The sequence below is a fragment of the Astatotilapia calliptera genome, chromosome 7 (assembly GCF_900246225.1).
Source record: "Astatotilapia calliptera chromosome 7, fAstCal1.2, whole genome shotgun sequence".
Classification (NCBI taxonomy): Eukaryota; Metazoa; Chordata; class Actinopteri; order Cichliformes; family Cichlidae; genus Astatotilapia; species Astatotilapia calliptera.
In genome coordinates, this window is record NC_039308.1 from 46,127,788 (window position 1) to 46,147,094 (window position 19,307).

At 40.2% G+C, this 19,307-nt stretch overlaps 1 protein-coding gene and 1 long non-coding RNA gene across 2 annotated transcripts; one reads left to right on the plus strand and one right to left on the minus strand.

Moving 5' to 3' along the window:
• Positions 1–1,130: 1,130 nt before the first annotated feature.
• Positions 1,131–3,503, minus strand: LOC113027442 (uncharacterized). The gene is made up of 3 exons (XR_003273055.1): positions 3,434–3,503; positions 1,671–1,818; positions 1,131–1,536 (listed from the first exon to the last, which is right to left on the minus strand). It is a non-coding gene; the product is annotated as an uncharacterized LOC113027442 (long non-coding RNA).
• Positions 3,504–9,403: 5,900 nt separating this feature from the next.
• On the plus strand, positions 9,404–19,129 carry pdia3 (protein disulfide isomerase family A, member 3). Its single transcript, XM_026175151.1, has 13 exons — positions 9,404–9,761; positions 10,825–10,903; positions 11,020–11,137; positions 11,602–11,709; positions 11,884–12,013; positions 12,128–12,244; positions 13,466–13,591; positions 13,904–14,083; positions 16,289–16,397; positions 17,292–17,420; positions 17,647–17,726; positions 18,393–18,450; positions 18,531–19,129. The coding sequence occupies exons 1-13, from the start codon at positions 9,628–9,630 to the stop codon at positions 18,639–18,641; spliced, it is 1,479 nt and encodes a 492-aa protein (XP_026030936.1). The 5' UTR covers positions 9,404–9,627; the 3' UTR covers positions 18,642–19,129.
• Positions 19,130–19,307: the final 178 nt, after the last annotated feature.

The window sequence follows — 19,307 nt, forward strand, 5'->3', positions numbered from 1 at the left end:
TCACCTCGGCATAGTGAAGGAAAATGGTGAATGGGACACATTGGGCCAACCCTTTTTTTGTACTAAATCTTGAAAATGTTTTGTCTGGAAACTCTAATGAGCACAAAAGTGCAGTATACCATGTGTATGTTATTATATTATTTAATATTGTATTATCACACTATATTTATTACTGTGCTTTTCTGAGGACATCACTTTTCTTCCAAGAAAAAAAAAGGGATCCAGACCAAGTGGAGACTGAATTACCAAAAACTGTATTTACTCCAGTGGCCACTTGAGGCTCGCTCCAAAAGCAAGTCAATCTCTGTAGACTTCAGTGTAAAGTCAACCAACCTTACAGCATTAAAAAGCATGTTTACACTTTCCCCATTCATAACATCTCTACATAGGGTAATTCTTTTCCTCTGGATAGAGGAGTTTTAGGCCTGCCTTGATTTAATCGCACAGATATTAGCCCTTCTGTGTGATGCACCACATGTTTATGCTTCAACGTTGGAGAGTCAATTTCTATTCTCTAATTTTATTAGGCTTTACTTAGCACTAATCAGCTGAAATGTGTTTCTGCACTGCATTCAGTTTTTTGGATGGATAACCACGGTTTCTAGTATGTTGATAATTTAACACTCCAGTGGCAGCATTCAACCGCTTTGAAATACAGTCTAAAACCAAAGGCTGACATCACAGTGGCTACATCCATCTTTTATAAAGGCTATGATCTCGACACCCAGGCCTCTTCTACAGCCAAACCTTTACTTAGACCGGAGGCAGTCTTTGTTTATATCAGATAACAGATAAGGCCGGTATGTTAGCGAATTAACACCCAAACTAACAACAAACTGATACCCCCCGTGTTGTCTGTGATTATAAAGCCTGATACCCTTTTCCTTTTCACTGGTGTGTAATAACTACTAAAAAATGTAACTTATCTTTCAGTATTACATGAAACATGATCGGTCTCCTCAGTCCCATATATACTGGCCCCATCCAGCTCATTCAATTACTAACAACATGACAAATATAGGGCAGTCAATAGCGCTGCTGTAGGGAATTATTTTTGAAAGAAGCTTGTGAAGACGTGAGTGTTTTCTCTGCAGTGAAGGAAGTCTCTAACAAGTTCTTTGTCCCCTTGTGAATAAATAGCATTTTATTGTTTCCAGCAGTGAAATAAGCAACAATTTTTCCTGTGTTTTGGTCCGGGGAGCTGACGGGACAACAAGGCGTTCAGTGTTCTGTGGAGACCCGGCTGAGATGTCAAGTGTGGGTGTTTTGAAACGGGAAGACTTGATTTCTCTCCCCTCCTGGATTTGAAGGAAGGTTCTGATGTACTGAATACACTTCCTCGCTCCTCCTTCTCCCTCGAACTGTGTCTCTCACAGTAGTCAGAGCATGTCACTGGCATAATGCTGCAGACGTTCCCTCTCCTTGCTCCAGATATGACTGAGGAGCAAGCAGATTGTCATGGCAACAACTTCACAGAGGGAAGAGGGGCTCTGATGGGGGGGGAGGAAGAGGCTTTGTGGGTAGAAGACAGCAAATCTGTACAGCACAGATGAGAGCCAGTAATTGCATAAGTAAATGCAGGATTTCAAAATAAAATAATGTTTAATACTGAGACTGAGTTAAGTGTGATCACATATTGATTAGATATATATATTACCGTAGACCTCTACCTGCTCAGGATGCTGTAACCTCATTTGATCCCTGTATTTCTCATGTCTTAACTCTGTGATTTCCATCACAGCCATCAATTTACAGTAAACAGATGAAAGAAAAGCAGCTCCCCAGTCTGAGCCACAGCAATAACAGTCTTCCTCAGGTCTGTTTAAGAAGCAAAGTTTACAAGTAAAAAGAGGAATATGCTCATATGTTCTGCTATATGCTATATGTTCACATTTTTACTGTTGGTGTTTTAAATCATTAAATCTAGCAGTGCAGTACATTACAATACACTGTGTATTGTAGTGACTTAATAATATTATTTGGGCAAATATTTCATTGCTATAGATTTCCTGTTAAAAGGCAGTTTTTCCCTCTATCATCACAAAGTTCTTGCCAGTAGGATGTCTGATTGTTTGGTTTTCTGGTGAATACTGTGGGGTCTTTACCTTACACTATAAACTGAGAATTGTGATATGCAAACCCCTACTCCTGTTGTAAGCCTTCTGCTTGAGGCTTGAAATTGAGCCCTGCATGACCTGTTCTGTCAATGCAGCATTCTCATGAAAGCAAGCTGTGACAAACCTGTGACAGTATATATGTGGGAGGGCAACACAGCTGGGAAGGGTCTAAAGAAGGAAGGAACTTAGTCAAAGGTTTTTAATGATGAATGTATGAGGAAATCCAGTGTGAACAGATTTTTCAACCATCCTGCTTTTCTCCAGAAGTTCTTAAAAAAAAAAAAAAAAACGATCTAAAAAGCTGAATCTACAAGTGACCAGTCAGAGAAATGGTGACACCTTGGCTCCGGGATTTTTGACCTTCAAAATGAGTTTACTATTTTTCATGAAATAGTAAAAAGTTTCATTTTAAGCATTTAAACATCATTTATGACAGCTGCCCCAAAGTTTCTGGTAGAATAAATAACTAATCTAAACAATTTAGAGCGTCTTCATTTACAGTGCCAGATTATATCCTATTTAAACATACGTGAATTATTTTTATATAATTTGAGCCTTGACAGAGTTTTTAATATTTAAACTTTCATTACATCAGCTAGTCTCTTTCCCCTAAGGCTGCATTTTGACTGAAAAGTCCAAAAGAAACATTGCTAAACGGCACTGCAGTTATTTGAATTTCTTAAGATTTAAGCATTTTGAGATTTCATACTGGGCACCCGCAATATACAAAGTATAGAAAGTAATATAGAAAACATAGAAATATAGAAAGTAAATAAGTAATGTATTGAGAAAAAACACGGGGAAACAATAAAGGGTTAATTGTTATACCAATGTCCCTTTGCAGTAAAAGAGCGCCCTCTGGTGACTGAGAACCTTCACAGACCTCTGGTGGAGAGTTTATATAACGGCAGACTTACAAGTTAGGAAAACGTTTCGGTTTACATCTCAAACAGGATTTCTGCACTAATACACACAAAAATACTTCACTGTGTATATTATTATTATTATTGTATTATCACATTACGTTGTGTAATCTGAGGTTTCTTTTTGTCTGTGTGTATTTGATAATAAAAACGCCTTATAATGAAATAGATGTTGCTGGATAATGGCACTGTTCAAATATATAGCATTCAGCTTGAAATTATCCATATAACGTGGTGGGGTGTGCATGTGACCAGGACTGGAAGGTGTTATAGTTTTATTATCGCTTTCAATTCATTTCAACACAAACTATCAGACAATCCCCTGTCAGCAAGCACTTGGTGACAATGGGAAGGAAAAACTCCCTTTAAACAGGAAGAAAACTCAGGCCTTACCAGGCTCAGGGTGGTGAGGTCATCTGTCCTGACTGGTTGGGGGTGATTGGAGGGAGACAGGACAAAAGACACTCTGTGGAAGAGAGCCGGAGATTAAAAATAACCAATAATTAAATGTATAGTGGTGTATAAACACGTAGAGAGTGAAAAAGGTAAGTGAAGAAGAAACACTCTATTGCAGCTTAACTAAGAGAGAGTTAGGGATCACGTGATTCAGCTCTAACTTTAAGCTTTATCACAAAAGAAATTTTTATACCTAATGTTAAAGCCCCAACAGACACACTTTCTATGTCTCAAAAGAGTAGAAACTTTAATCTGTTCTGTACGCATACAACATAAAGTCTATTTTTTTTACATGATAACACTGTCACTGACTTCATTCGTACAGTGATTTAACATAATGACTTTTGAAAATAAATAATGACATTTTCTACAGGTCCCCAAATTTAGTCAGAATGGAGGTCTTGTTGTAGCTTATGTTACACTGAAGTTGTGAAAATATCTAAGCAAACTTACAGGTCAACACATTACCAAAACAAAGTGACATGTCAGCTTTTAATCATTTAATGGAAACTGATGATTTATCATCATTGTCCAGCAGTCACATCTACTGTTGCTGTAACGGGGACAGTGTTTGACTTCCAGAATGAAAATTACCCAATTTTAATTATATTTGCAAAGTCACACTTCAACACACTAAATCCCAGGAGTTATGGCTTTTTCCACAACAGATATGTGGCATAAAGACAAAAAACAAAAAGCAGAACTGCACATCAGCATGGCGATGAGTCTGTTTGACCTTTCCTCTGACATCTGAGCCAAGGCTCTACCTATATTATGTCTGTGAATAATAGCTCAAGTTATTATTTACATTTTTCTTTACTATGCAACTTATGTGTGTACTATGCAAGTTAATTTGTACACTGAGAAAGTCAAATCTTTCTTTTTCATACCACATCCAATAGTTTTCAAAGCAACTTTTACTCATCTGGTGTGAGTTATACATACACACTTCCATGTCAGGTGGTACAACCAATGAAAAATCTAGGGCACCTTTAACTTTTCATAAAATTCGTTACTTCTTTTAAGAGTTGTATGTATTATATAGTTGTCCAACTAAAAGCATGTTTGAATTGAAAATAGTTGCCAAAGGCCGGAGGTGCAACTGAAGGAAATGCAACTGAATGAAATAAAATCTTTTAATTTAAAGCCGTAGTATTGTACATTAAATTTAGGGACTTTTAATTCTTCACAGGAATGCGGTTTCTTTCTTTTTTTTTTGCCTGTCCCGTTTGGCTCTTTTGCCCTCAGAATTATTGTCTAAAGGCAAAGAAAGATGCCCAACGGATTTACTTTACCAAATTGACCATCCCAGCCTTGCCATAATGGTCCATTTGATTCACCTTTTATTGTTTATTTTATTTTCACTTGCTGAATACGGGACAGACTTGACTGGGGGAAAGAAGGGGAGAAAGAAAGAGGGAAAGAGAAACAGCTGAGAAGAGGGACGGGGGAGAAGGGCAAAAAACAAAAACCAACAGAACGGGCAGAAAAAAAAATGCATATATCAATCACCTGGATCACCTGCTGAGAAAGAAAAAAGAAAACAAGCAGAAGAGAACAAGAGTAATAGAATAAACAACATCACAATGATATATGGGAATATGACAGTAAATACTAAATATTAAACATTATTGTGCAGCACATAAGATCAACAGAACACAGTGTGCTTTGAGGTAGGAGCCAAAAAGGGTGTAGTTTGTGGGTGTGATCACCCGTGTGTACACCTGTGAGCATGAGCGCGCTTGTTTTTTAAAAAAAAAAAGGTTCCTTCATGTAATGATCTGCTAGAGGTTGTGGGGGGGCCACAGCCCCGTCCTCCAGGGCATGAAACATTATGGAGGAGATCAAAACTCCAGACATCCAGAGGCCCCCAGAGGAATGCGGTTTCTTTTATCGTGTACTTCGGGTGGAATTCAAGATGATTGGACATGAGGATGAAGGTACAATATAATTAGGCAGGATTTAGTTTCTCACTTAATCAATGTGGGTTCTTTGAACTAATTAAAATATTGTCACATCTTTGTGTTAATTGCAGGAAATGCAATGACTAAACAAAATTATTTATTTTTTGTAAGTAAAATGCCCTTTTAAATGTGCAGATATGTGTGAGGACAACAGCTCCCTTCTTGTGTTTTCATTTTTCTGAACTAACAAAAATGCTCATCGCAGTCTAACTGTGTTCTTCCATGTTGTCTCTCACATTAGTTTGAATCTCCTGGATAGCTGGGATTGAGTTTGCATGTTCCCTGTGTGCTTGTATGGCTTTCCTCTAGGTACTCGGGCCTGCTCTCAGAGTCCACAGTCATGCACATTAAGTTAATTGATACTAAACTGGCTTTGGACCTGGCATACAGTAGGTTCTGTACCTCGGGAAGTGCTGTACCAATGTGTGCTTACAAGTGGGTTGTAGTGTAGAGTGCTTTGAGTCAGAATGGGGCCCTTTCAAGACTGTAATGAAAAGTTTGGTGGCCTGAATAAATCTGCTACATGACTGAACTATGATTTCAAAAACCAGTGGATACTCTCCGATGCCCCTTTTTGCATCTGGTGCACAAGTGGATCAATGACCTCACCACACCCTGGGGTAATGGACTGTGAGCGCACAAGATCTTTGACCCATATTTTGCAACTTCCGAGTGTAGTCATTACTCTAAAACTACACCCTATGGACAAAAGTACTGAGCCACCTCCACATTACACCTACAGGTGTTTCTCAGCCATGGGAGCCCTGAACCACCCATGAAGCACTTGGCGCACACGCTTTGTTCTGATGTTAATGCCATCAACACAAATAGTGAGTGGTGATAGCACTGGAGCTCTGCAGTTATTGGGTCAGCAGAGCTATTGCTGACCTTTACACACTATGTGAATCAGCACTTGTCGAGCCCACTCTGTGACTTTCCTTGCCCTGGTGCTCTGTGGATGAGTTGCTGTGGTTCCTCAACACTTCCACTCTGAAATAATGCCACTTACAGCTGTTCATGAAGTATCGAGGAGCTCTGTAGAATGAGTGATTGTTTACAAATGTTTGTAAAGCCAGACTGCATGGAAAGGGTGTTTGGTTTTGTACATCTGTGGCAATAGGACTGCAAGCACCTGAATTCAATGATTAACAGGTTATACTTCTGTCCATAGTGTAGCTGCACAAGATGATGAATGACCTCTTCTGAGTGCCAAAGAAAGAAGAAGAATACTTTCTGAAGCTTGATCTCATAAGCTCATTCACTCCAAAGACAGTGTCCTCCTCATTGACACTGGTTATGTGATTGCTGCATAAGTACTTTTCTGGCATGGTTCGGGTCCACTTGGAGAGAAGGATTACTGTAAATTAAATTAGCACACAGTTCTGAATAACAACCTTTATCCTGTGCTGATTTTTTTTTTCTAGTGAGACAGAAATGTTCATAAATTACAGTTGTTTGATGAGTTCGAAAAGGACATGACTCATACATATCTTATGTCCTTTGAAGCACCATATTGAATATTTTGGAGCAGCATGGTAGATTTTGATGTCCATCGCACTCCATCAACAAAGGACAAAGGAATAGTGTTTTTAATCGCCTAGCAGAGTTTTTCAAAGTGACCTTAGGAAACATTAAAGCAGTTTGAAAATAGCAGTAAAGCCACCAGTTTTTCAAATTGCTATTCCTGGTGGGGTACAGCCAGCATTTCTACAAAGGAGTGAAAATGTGTGAAAGGTTGATAACATTTCTAGTATGCCACCCTATATATTACAGATAATACATAAATCACATGACTTTAAGCTGTTTTTAAAATCTACTCTCAAATCTACCTTTCCCAACAGTTAAATAGTCTGACTTTTTGGTCATTTCAGTATTTATTTTTAAATTATTTCTCGCATACACTGTTCATTCAAACTATTATAACCCCCCCCCCCCCCCGACATTTCTATTGTAGATAGATTTTTAAAAACTGTATTTAATTGGTATTCTTTATTTATTACCACTACTAAACTGGTGTAGTATGGATGGCAATGGTGGCGGTCTTAATCAGTACGAAACGCTATAAAACCTATAAAAACACAGGAGAAGTCCAAAATCTATCCCTCCTCTCTCATTTTCCAAAGCCATCCAATGGGTTAGGGCAGGGTTAGGCAACCTTTCTGATGAGGAGTGCCATTTAAAATTTCCTCAGAGGTCAGTGTGCCATATGATTGCATTAGCAATAAATTTAATAACGCTCTATATTAACGGTTACACACTATATAGGACCACTTTATAGAATTATATTTGTTCGCAGATGTTGGCAGCTATCAGCGAATAGTTATCAGCTGTTTTGAAACAAAAAAAAGACACTTTATCCATAACAAGTACTCCATAACAGCAAATGAACTGTACAACAGAAAATGCAAATGCTATTTATGGTCTCCTCACAACAATGATAAGAAAAATAATGGCATGTCTGTTAATACACTCTGATCTCTGGTCTCCCACTCAGAGACACAGGTCTCCAAGTGTCCAGCATTCAGAGGACACCTGAGGACACTCATGTGAGAGAAAATCTGCTCACACAGATATGTAGAGCCAAATACTGTCAATAAGGCCTCTGCAATGTTCTGAAGACAGTTAAACTTGTCAGGTAGTGATGTCCAGCAGGTGAAAATGCAGCTCCATGAACATGCACAGCTGTGGATTCCAGCTGCTTCGATGTTATATGTATGATTTCTATACATTGTACGTCAGATAAAAACTTTGGTTGTAAGCTTCAGATAATTATTTAATAAAAGCTAGACATTTTAAATGAAAATAAGAAAGTATTTCTTTGTGCCCCCCTTTCCCTGTTAATGCCCTACCTGGACCCCTGGCAAAACTTTGCTAGACCCGCCCCTGCACAGTTACCAGCTGTCAGCTATATAAAAAAAGGATCCTGGTGTTATTTGTCTCTCAGAAACAGTTCATAACTTCCCTTCAACTCATTCATGTCACCTAAAAGGTAAACCTGTTTCTCCATCACCTGTTCAGCTCTGATGAACTTTGTGTCTCTATCCATTCTAGCTGAAGTCCGGGACAAACTGTCCCTTTTCACCTCAACACGAAACGCGTAATATTTCCTCTCGATGTGGGACGATTCCGTCATTTTACGGGACGGTTGGCAACTCTACTAACTAACCTTATGAATTAAATAAAGTTCAACATCAGTAACATCATAGCACCCACCCAGCTGTATAGAAACTCCGTCATGCTAGCTAGTACGCAGTATAAGTTATTGTAACTGACTGTAAAAAGTCAGCACAACGAAAATAAACTCCACCTAAACTTGGTTTATATCTGACCCAGACAGACTGCAGGTCTTAACTTCTTACCTGAAGTTCAGTTCACCTGACACTCGGCGGCTGCCTCGAGGCTCTCCTCCTGCCTCCCCTTTCTCTCATCCACCTGCTGGCCTCCACCACTTGCTAATTTTACTGAATCTGAGGAAGCACCGTCATAGCCACCACCAAATAACTGAGTTATTTTTACACACCGACCAGCATCTGGCCAATCCACCACCTTTCATTGTTTATACCGTTACAAAGAAAAAAAAAAGTCACCGGGCCACCGAGCAAATGCCCAGTATGCCGGATGACCAGTCCAGCTATGATCGTGCCATCAGTTAACCCTTCGCGTGTAGGGATGCCGACCCCTGGGTTAGGGTCTTCGCCGGGTCGATTCTGTCCCCGGGCCTTGTGTTTAACACCCTTGCTTTAACTAGTTCGGGGGCACGGGAGACTGAAGCCTTTCCCACCTGTCATAGAGAAAGAGGCAGGGTACATCCTGGACAGGTCGCTGTGTTGACATTAAAAAGCCATGATTTGCCCATTCCTGATTGGAGACGATGAGGTCTTATTTGCCTCCTTCTGATTGGATAATCGAGGCAGAGTGACTGTGTAAATGAACCAATGAGAGGCTGCCACACTGTGGTTATGAGAGTTTTCGCAGCCTGTGTGAAGGGCTACACCGCCTCCATTCCTTTCTCTTTCTCTATCGACCAGTCTGCGCTTGGCCTTGTCTGAGGAGCTCGCATCCTTGGCTTTCCCCTTGCAGCACAGCTGAAGAGGGGCGCTTCTACAGACCCCATCTGCATCCTAAAACCGTTCTGCAAACTAAAGGACTCAGTAAGCGCCGTGTGCGATGTTGAGACTCATCTTTTTGGCCGCTCTCGCCGGGTTCTCTCGAGCCAGTGATGTGCTTGAGTACACGGATGACGATTTCGAAAGCAGGATCGGAGACCATGAGCTAATTCTCGTGGAGTTCTTTGCCCCTTGGTGAGTCTTGTCACATGTTTTCTCCGAAGTATCAGAGAAATTTGCATAAGTGAAAAACGCGAATCCTAGCTTACTCTCTTTGCGGTTAACAGTTGAGCGGTACCCACTTGCAGAACTCTCAGTATCGTGGATGTCAGTGGGGAATTTCGTTTTGTCGGAAACGTGCAATTAATTGTGCAAACTGCATCGCTGTTTGTTGCTAACTTTAGTGGAGGCAGAACTGTCAAATTCGCTCGCTTCTTGGCGTAGGACCAGGCATTAGCATGTTAGCTATTAGTCGAAAGGCACAGGCTAATTCGCTATGTGTTTTGCGTTTTATTTTACGTCGCATTTTAAGAGGTGCTGCAGTTTAGTGGCACACTGAAAATGTTACCTTAAACAGTGACTAACTAGTCGTATTTTAACTCCGCTTAGTTTCCGGGTTTTTTTTAAAAGAAAAGAGATTATGTGCGAATGAGGCTGAGGAAGTTGGGGGTGTGTCCATTCATTGTTGTAACCTTCTGATTGGCCAGGAAAGTTTTGGTGTCCACCTGGGATTGGCCCAGAGGAAATGTGACGTGTACCCCTGTGCTAAACTTGAATAAAATAAAAATGTACAGTATTCCTTATAATAAAGCACTAACGAGTACATTTTGTGCTGTCTGGTCTGCTGTCTTTTCAAACTCTGTAATTGTTTGAAAAAGGCAAATATTCACAAATTTTTATGAAGATTTAATATTTAGTCTTGGTTTTATTTTCTCAATATAATCTAAACCTTTGGGTTTTCGACCTACAGAAAACGCAAGCAATATTATAATAATGGTCTGTCTTATATTAAGGACAACTTTTATATAGGTACCTGAGAAAACATGAAGCACAGCTGTGACAATATGTGGCTAATTAAATCTTCAGTACATTTTTCATGTTTTTGCTTGTACTTACACCTGTTTCCATTTATTCAAACATAGTTAGGTTGCATCATCAGATTCCACTAGGTCTACCTTGAGGTCTTCATCTGGCTAGGCCCTAAAGTTTTGTTGTTGTTTTTTTGCTTGTTTGACTAATCCATATCTTCTGACTTTAGGTGTGGCCATTGTAAACGTTTGGCACCTGAGTACGAGGCAGCAGCCACACGTTTGAAAGGCATCGTCTCACTGGCCAAGGTACTGCACAACACAGATCACTTAACTTTGTCCACTTCAGTGTGGCTTCTCTGCACTCTGAACTGCAGTGCTCTGTGTCTCATCGAAAAGTGAGAATAATTTGCTTTTCTGCTTAGGTTGACTGCACTGCCAACAGCAACATATGCAGCAAATATGGCGTCAGTGGCTACCCAACCCTCAAGATCTTCAGGGATGGCGATGAATCTGGTCCCTATGATGGTCCCAGAACTGCAGGTATTGCCCTCATGTCTTTTAGCACTGGAAGATCTGAGAGTTAGGTGTTAAACTTGGCGTTCGATCTGCCTCTTGGAGGAATTCTTTATATGTGAAAATGATATCCTTAGTGGGATGAGGGCTATGTGGAGAGGTAACTAAAGGATACAGAGTTTTCCACAACACCAGCTTTAAAGGTAAAGGAACAAGACATGGCTAACAGTGACGGAATTTTCAACATAAAATTCATACAACTGGAACCTCGTATACAAAAGAGCATAACGTTCGTACTCTGTTAAGCTGAACTTTCAAGATAAAACCAGCAAGTTTTCTACCACAAGAGATGTGAATTGATCTCTTTGCCACATCACCCACTCATTCAGTTTGTTTGCATCTTAAATCAGTGTACAAATGAGCAGGCGACTGGTCCTGTGGCTCTTCGTTGTCTTTTTGCATCCTTCTCACCTCACTACTTCTCTTTGCAGATGGAATTGTCGGCTTCCTGAAGAAGCAGGCTGGTCCAGCTTCTGTGGTGCTCAAGGATAACGCAGACCTAGAAAAGTTTCTTGCAGATCAAGATGCAAGTGTTGTTGGTAAGCATCTAGTTAAGGAAACTTTTCTAAAGGTCTTTTTAAAGCTCTTCACTAGTAACGTTCTTCATAATTTAAAGTTTAGGGTATTTTATGTTACTCACTTTTTGTTCAGACACTATTGCCGCTTTTTGCTGCTGATATTGAATCCTGGTCTGACTGACCATTCCTTCCCAGGATTCTTTGCTGATGACAAGAGCCAAGAACAGGCTGAGTTCCTGAGGGCAGCGAGCGCCTTGAGGGACAACTACCGCTTCGCCCACACAAACTCTGAGGCTCTCCTCAAAAGCCACGACATTGAGGGAGAGTGAGTAGATCTCTTTAGACGTCTCTCACCAAACCATTTAAAAATAACACTATTGCACATTTGGTCTCACCTTTGTATCTGCTGTTAGTGAAATATTTCTTTCTCGGCTTACAGGGAAGTCGTTTTGTTCCGTCCACCCCAACTCAACAACAAGTTTGAAGACAGCTCGGTCAAATTCAGTGAGGATAAATACACCAGCAACAAAATCAAGAGATTCATCCAGGACAACATGTGAGTCCTGCTTTTTAGAAGAGACACTTTGTAGAGGCATCAAAATAATCAGTCTATAAATAGTTGATCTGTTTAGGATTAAATACGAAGTCAATTTTCATTCAAAGGTACATATTTACAAGTTTGGCCCAGTGACAACAGGAACTTGTTTGGTAGGCAGTTGTCCTCTCGGGACACAGTTCAGTTCTGGCAGTAGCAAAGAGTTTGGCACTGAATAAATATTACTTCATAGTAAATTGGCCTCAAAGTGTAATAACACCAGTAGATAATTGAATCTTCAGTTAAAGGAAAAAATGATTTTGTGACCCATTGTGTAATCAGTCTTGAAGGGGATCAGCTAAGATGGAAACTCTGCTGTTTGAGGTCTTGTTTATATTCAGAGTGTGAGTTTGACCTCAACCCACTTTATAAAGTACATGCAGTTGATCCAGGCAGATTTGTTTTGTTCCCCCCCCAACATGGTTTTAATTGTATAATTCTGAAGCTCATTAATATGAAGCTTACTTTGGTTTTTTTTTTAATATGTTTGAACTGTCCCTTCAGTTTGAATATTTAAAGGGAAATCATGCTCGTTCTAGTTTTATATATACTATTGGATTTTGGTACTAGAGTAGCTTTGCATGATTCACATTTCAAAATGGGCTTTAATTATCCTATCTGGGGATCTAGATCTCCCTTATTTCAGTTCTGTCTGACACAAGCAGATTCAGTTGGTCTCCCTTTTAAGCAAGCCTTTTTGTGATTGGCTCTCCTTGCAGAGTTTGAACTGCAGGTGGGTGTAGCTGCAGAAACCTGAGAAAGGTTTAAGGGTATCCACTTAAACTGACATCAGAGAGAAGAAAAGAATGCACCTGAAAGTGGTTTAGCGCAAGCTGGTGTTCAGATATGCACTTCCACCACTGCAACAGCGTTACAGATAATAGGGACTTGATATGGGTTTTATTTTGGGTAATAACTTTGACATTTGACGCACCTGCAGAGAGCAGTTGTTTGCTTATCTCCTCCGCGTGGTTTACAAGTGCTCCTGCTATAACCAGTCTACACATGTAGTGTTTTTGTTTGTTTGTTTTTTTTAACCCAAGCCCATGTGCACACAATGCAGGATACTCCTATTTATTTGTTATTTCATTTTGCTTCAGCATCGCAGATTTGGAGGCTAAACTCAAAGCTCTACTTTGATTTATTTATTTATTTTTTGTGTGTGTTCTTTGTTTTTCTCAGCTTTGGATTCTGTCCCCACATGAATGACAACAACAAGGACCAGCTGAAAGGGAAGGACCTTCTGGTGGCTTATTATGATGTTGACTATGAGAAAAACCCTAAAGGCTCCAACTATTGGAGGAACAGGTAGGTGTTTGGGGGGGGGGGAAGCTCATTTAAGGTTTGTGGTGTTTTTCTGTTTCTGAAGCTGCCGTTTCCCTGCAGACTTTAAATCTGCACTGTGCAGAGATGGCTGATTCTCAGATCGATCTTGAATATCATAAGTTTTGTTTTCTGTTTAGTACAAGACCATGCACCTCCCCTTTGGCAGTTAGCCACATGCTAAGAAACGAAAATGAGACCAGATCTTTCTGTTTTTTTTAATACCTTAATTTAATCCTCCACAGTATTATCTTTGTTTTTGGCAGCATGATTAAAAACCATCTTGGCATCTTTCAGGGTGATGAAGGTGGCAAAGGGCTTCCTGGATCAGGGCAAGAAGCTGAACTTTGCTGTAGCTAACAAGAACATGTTCAGCCACGAGTTGTCTGAGTTTGGCCTGAATCCCAGTGGCGAACTGCCTGTGGTGGCCATCCGCACCGCCAAAGGAGACAAATACACCATGACTGAGGAGTTCTCGTAAGTCCAGGACAACTTTTCACCACAATTCCCCACCAGTGCACACACAGATCACGTCACAAGTTGCTAGTTGGATTTAATAGAACCCTTGCTACATAGAGTATAACTCTAAACAGTGTAGTTTTGTGATGGTGTGGCAAAACTGTATAAAAACTGGACACCAAATATGTTATGAAATAAATGGAGTAATCTGGGAATATAATGAACAAGACTGCATGTAATTGCCAATTTGACCCCCATTCAGTTACAGATGGTAGCATTTGGGAACTGTTTAAGCTCTGTCTCATTTGCAGCATATCTGAAGTAAGAAATTGACCTTATTGGATAAAACTGATATTGACAAAGTTTAAACTTTAAAATTTATATTTAAGAAAAGGTGATATCACAGTATTTATTGCACAACTCGCCTTATCACAAAATGTATAAATGTGGTGATTAGGGATGGGTACTGGTAGTAACAGACCGAAAAGCAGCGCACATTTCGGTGCTTTATTTCAGTGGGTTTTTTGTTTTGTTTTTGTTTGTTTTCCTCTTTCCTGAGCTGTGATACACTTTAGATTCTAACCAATCATTTTAACTCATTCACTGCCAGCCATTTACAAATCAGGTAACTCCCCACTGCCAGGGTTTTTGAGCATTTTTACTCATTTTTGAAGAGCCACAGAAAACTGTGTGTTATGATCATATAAACGCTGAACCTACCAAAATGAAGAACAGACTCTCTGCATTCATCCAAAAAAAAAGCTTGTTTCTACCATTTTCCATTCATTAGTAATCAGCTGTAGAAGAGAGGTGGGTTCCACCAAAAATGCCTGTTTTGACCAAAAAAAGGGAGAAAACGAGCTTTTTGTGAAAAATACATTTCAAGCAGAAAAGTGCCTTTGACACTAATATTTCTTGCTTTGTGACACCTCTAACATATAAAATAGTTTTTCACTTCTATAAAACAGAAATAACACTGAGAAAGGTTGTTTTATCAAAACAATTTATTTACAAATATATGAAAAAATAAAATTCACTGACAAGCTGCCAGAGGTTGTATTCTAGCCCCTCCCATTGAAAAACGTAATTGACGTCTATAGACGTCAATGGCAGTCAACGTAATTTTTTTAATTGACGTCTATAGACGTCAATGGCAGTGAATGAGTTAAGTTTCCGAGGATAGTAGGCGGGTCCAGGTCCGTGCGTTGTTTTTGTTTTTTTTAGTTTTTTTTTTTTTTTAGTTTTTTTTTTTTTTTAGTTTTTTTTTTTTTTAAGAGCAGAGCTACAGATTAAAAATGCCCAAGGCGAAGCGGTCGAAAGTCTGGCTGTACTTCACAGCAAAATATGCAAACTCAGCAGCCTGCAACAAGTGCTTTAAGCTGATACTGTGATACTGTCAAAGGAGGTAACACCAAGAATCCGATTAAACAGCTGGCGACGCATAGCGTTTTTATTTTTTTAAAGCCAAGAAATGCGCCGTATTTGATAGCTTGCTGTGAGACCTCACACCGTGCACATCTACTGCGGGTGGGTTGCCTGTTATCGGACCCGGAGTTTGCAACATCCCCCAAAAACCCGAAGATTAGAGTCCTGACCCCTAGCCCTGCCAGTGTAGCAGAAATGATGACAGATGATGATGGCAGCAGCAGCCGTTCTTCTCTGGGTCAGTAGCTTAATGTTGTTCGTGTGTAATTTACGTTGAGTAGGCTAACCACGTTATTACATTAATGCATGTAAGGTGAACTAGCAAACATCATCATAGCTACATGCGGCTGTCCTCTTGTTTGATGGCAGATACTCCCTTCACCCTGGCCAAAAAGGCTAAAATGACCAAAGAAAAAGTGGAAAACGGTTAAACATGAGAGGTTTTTGGACAAAGTTTGTGGGGTTTTTTTTTGTCTGTTTGTTTTTTCCTCCAATTGTTTAAGCACTGCTTCCAGCCAAGAGTGATACCATATATGCCCCATAGCTTCAGGAAAGACTAACATTGTTATTTTTTTTTACAAAAAAACAGCTGAACATGTGAGGTTTTTGGACCAATTTTGTGTTCTCATTCTTTATGGGATAAAACCTAAGCGATACCCATAGTGTCTGATTCCCACCTCGGTTGCCTAAGAAACTAATCGGTAGATGAGGCGCTTGCTAAAAGAACGGTGCCTAGTTAATGACTTCCAGCTCAAGGAGAATTGTGACGTTACTGACTCGTTGAATGTCTTTCAACAGTCGTGATGGAAAAGCTCTGGAGCATTTCTTGCAGGACTACTTTGATGGCAAGCTGAAGCGCTATCTCAAATCAGAACCCATCCCAGAGAACAACGATGGACCTGTTAAGGTGAGATCAATTTTTTTCTGACACTTGTAAGATTTGTACTAAACACTTTCTTTGTGTATCATGGACATGCTTTATGCTTTTAAACGTACATTAAGGCTAAAGGGGGCCTATAATCATTTACAGCTGCAAATGTTTATTCTCTGCCTCGGCTGGAGTAGCTTTGACTCATTTAAGAAATGATTGTCATGCTGAGGTTTAGTGCAGTTGCCTAGTTTGTCCAGTCTCTGAGGTGAACTGCCTTCAAGTCCACTTTCTTTTTTAGTAGCTACATCTTATTTGAAAGATTTCAGCCGTGGATGGATGGAGCTCTGTGCTGTGTATAAATGCACCGTGAGGATGTGCAATTATCCTGGATACTCTGCTTAATTCAGTGACAACGCATAATCACAACTCGTATAATCTGTCTACAACACCCCCCACCCCCTTCCTTTCACACTCTTGCCTCATGTTTTGACAGCTTTAACGGAGATTAAGTTTTACTGTTGCCTAGGACTAGAGATAAAGCCTAAGGCCGTTTGTCCACTGCAGGAGCTGTCAGTCAGATTATTCCTAACAGTGGAACCCAGCACTCTCGATTGGGAACAGCAGAACAAATTTGCAAGATGGCTTAAAAAAAAAAAAGATAAAATAATTAAATGGATCAATGAGACTGCAACTCTGGTGAGGTACAAAAGTAGTGAATCAGAGGTAAAAATGTTTTCAAAAACCAGAAAGATCATTCAGTTCATTTGGAAGCAATGATTTCATCATCTTACCTCATCTGGATTACTGAGCATGCATCAGCACATTAGTAGAAACAGACAATAGCCTTTGAGTGGAGGAAGTTCTGGGCACTTCAGGTGGGAAAATGGCTGCAGTACAGAACCAGCTCTAATACCTGCAATGTCTCTTCAGGTTGTGGTGGCTGAAAACTTCGACTCCATCGTTAACGATGACAGCAAAGACGTGCTGATTGAATTCTACGCTCCGTGGTGCGGGCACTGCAAAAACCTGGAGCCCAAATACACAGAGCTGGGAGAGAAGGTGAGCGAGCGATCCTGAACTGCTGCTAGTTCAGATCTTTCGCATTAAAACAATAACATGTTCTTAAGTAACTTATCCAGAACTTTAAGTCATGTGACCTCCTGGATTAGCTTGCTTTTGTTCTGGCTTGCATCACCCAGCCTGTAGACTAGTCTAACGTGTGGATGTTAAGGTTTAGTGAATTGTCTTGGAAAGACTTAACAATTTGCCCTGTTTGTTTCTAAAGCTGGCCGATGATCCCAACGTCGTCATTGCCAAAATGGACGCCACAGCCAATGATGTGCCATCTCCATATGAAGTCAGCGGGTGAGTGCTGAGTCATTTAATGTGACGATAAGGCTTGGGCTGTTAATTAAATTAAAGGTTTATGGTCGTCCCCCCCCCCAACTTCATGCTGTGGACAGTTCAAGATGAGCAGCATCAGTGAAAGTGAGCAGCTGAGTGTGGTGAATTGTTAAACTCTTTAGTAGCAGTCAAAGCAGCTAGAATATGTTTTAATTTTACAAAAAAAAAAGAGGGATGAGGAATGTGGGACAGAATTTTGCAATATTGCAGATTTTCTTTAAGCGGAACAGTCAGGACATTCTTGTACCATGTGAAGGTGTACAATTTGGGTCAGCCATAAGCTTCACGCTGAGTCCTGTATGTGACATTAGAGTGAATTTAAAGACCATATCTGTCTGCCATGATGACAGAGCATACAGTATGTTCCCTTCAACATAACTTGGAGACTGTTCCTGTATTCTCTCAGCTACATATCTTCATCACTGATAAAAGGGGGGGGAGCAGAACACTGCACATGAAACTGCAGACATCCTGAAGCTTAATTACAGACTGATTATGATTAGCTGTGAGCTATGTGAGAAGCTTGACTTTGGGAAAGGTGAAGGAACTCAGGTTAACATGCATGTGTGATTACCTGTGCAGTTTGATACATGAAATCATAATCTTTGTCCTCAACCTCTGTTCTAGATTCCCTACAATCTACTTTTCTCCAGCTGGACACAAGTTGAGCCCAAAGAAATATGAGGTGAGTGTCTGTTAAAGTGCCATTCACAGTGGCAAAGTGATGTCTGTGCTTTGCTGATGAACCCTCTGCTTTCGCTGCAGGGAGGTCGCGAGGTGAGTGACTTCATCTCCTACCTGAAGAGGGAGGCCTCAAACCCGCTGGTGATGCAGGAGGAGTCCAAGAAGAAGAAGAAGAAGAAGTCAGAGCTATAAAAGCTCCAAACAGGAACTCAGCAGCACCCCTCCCTACCTCCACCACCACAACAGGAGGATTGGGGAAGAAAAAGAACTAAATTATATTCCTCTCTCTTAGTGAACTACCGAATGGTCTGAAGTCAAAGACGTGGCCCTTCCTTTAGGTCCTCATTGCACTGGGAATGCTGTGGAAGGTGGAGAGGTTTTGGCCAGGGTCTGCCCAATATTTCAAAACAAACCAATTTTTAGGGAAGATGGGATGACTTTTTTTAAAACATGAGATTTCTATTTCCCCTGGTCTGTCTACTACACCTCAGGCTGATGCACTTTGGTTTGATACAGTCTGTCATCTGTCGCTTTAGTTTCTTGTTGTTGTCATCAAAGGGGAATCACGGTAATGGTGAAATTTTCTTTTCTTTTTTTTTTTTTTTTTTTTTTTTTGTAACATGCCTTTGATTTTGTACATTTGGAAGGATTGTGAAATAAAAAGGCCCACAAAACCAAAATGAACTCTGAAGTCTTTTCTATCAACTCAAACGCTTGTTTGGCACACACTTAGACATAGTTGATCATTTTAATTGGAAATTAATATTTGGTGGCTAAATGTGAACAACTGATGTATCAAATCAAATCACTTTTTATTGTCACATCACATGTGCAGGCACACTGGCACAGCACATGCGA

Coding starts and splice junctions, on each gene's coding strand:
- pdia3 (XM_026175151.1), top strand. CDS start 9,628: ATGTTGAGACTCATCTTTTTGGCCGCTCTCGCCGGGTTCTCTCGAGCC. Junction 11,138..11,601: donor TGATGGTCCCAGAACTGCAG/GTATTGCCCTCA, acceptor TTCTCTTTGCAG/ATGGAATTGTCGGCTTCCTG. Junction 11,710..11,883: donor TCAAGATGCAAGTGTTGTTG/GTAAGCATCTAG, acceptor ATTCCTTCCCAG/GATTCTTTGCTGATGACAAG.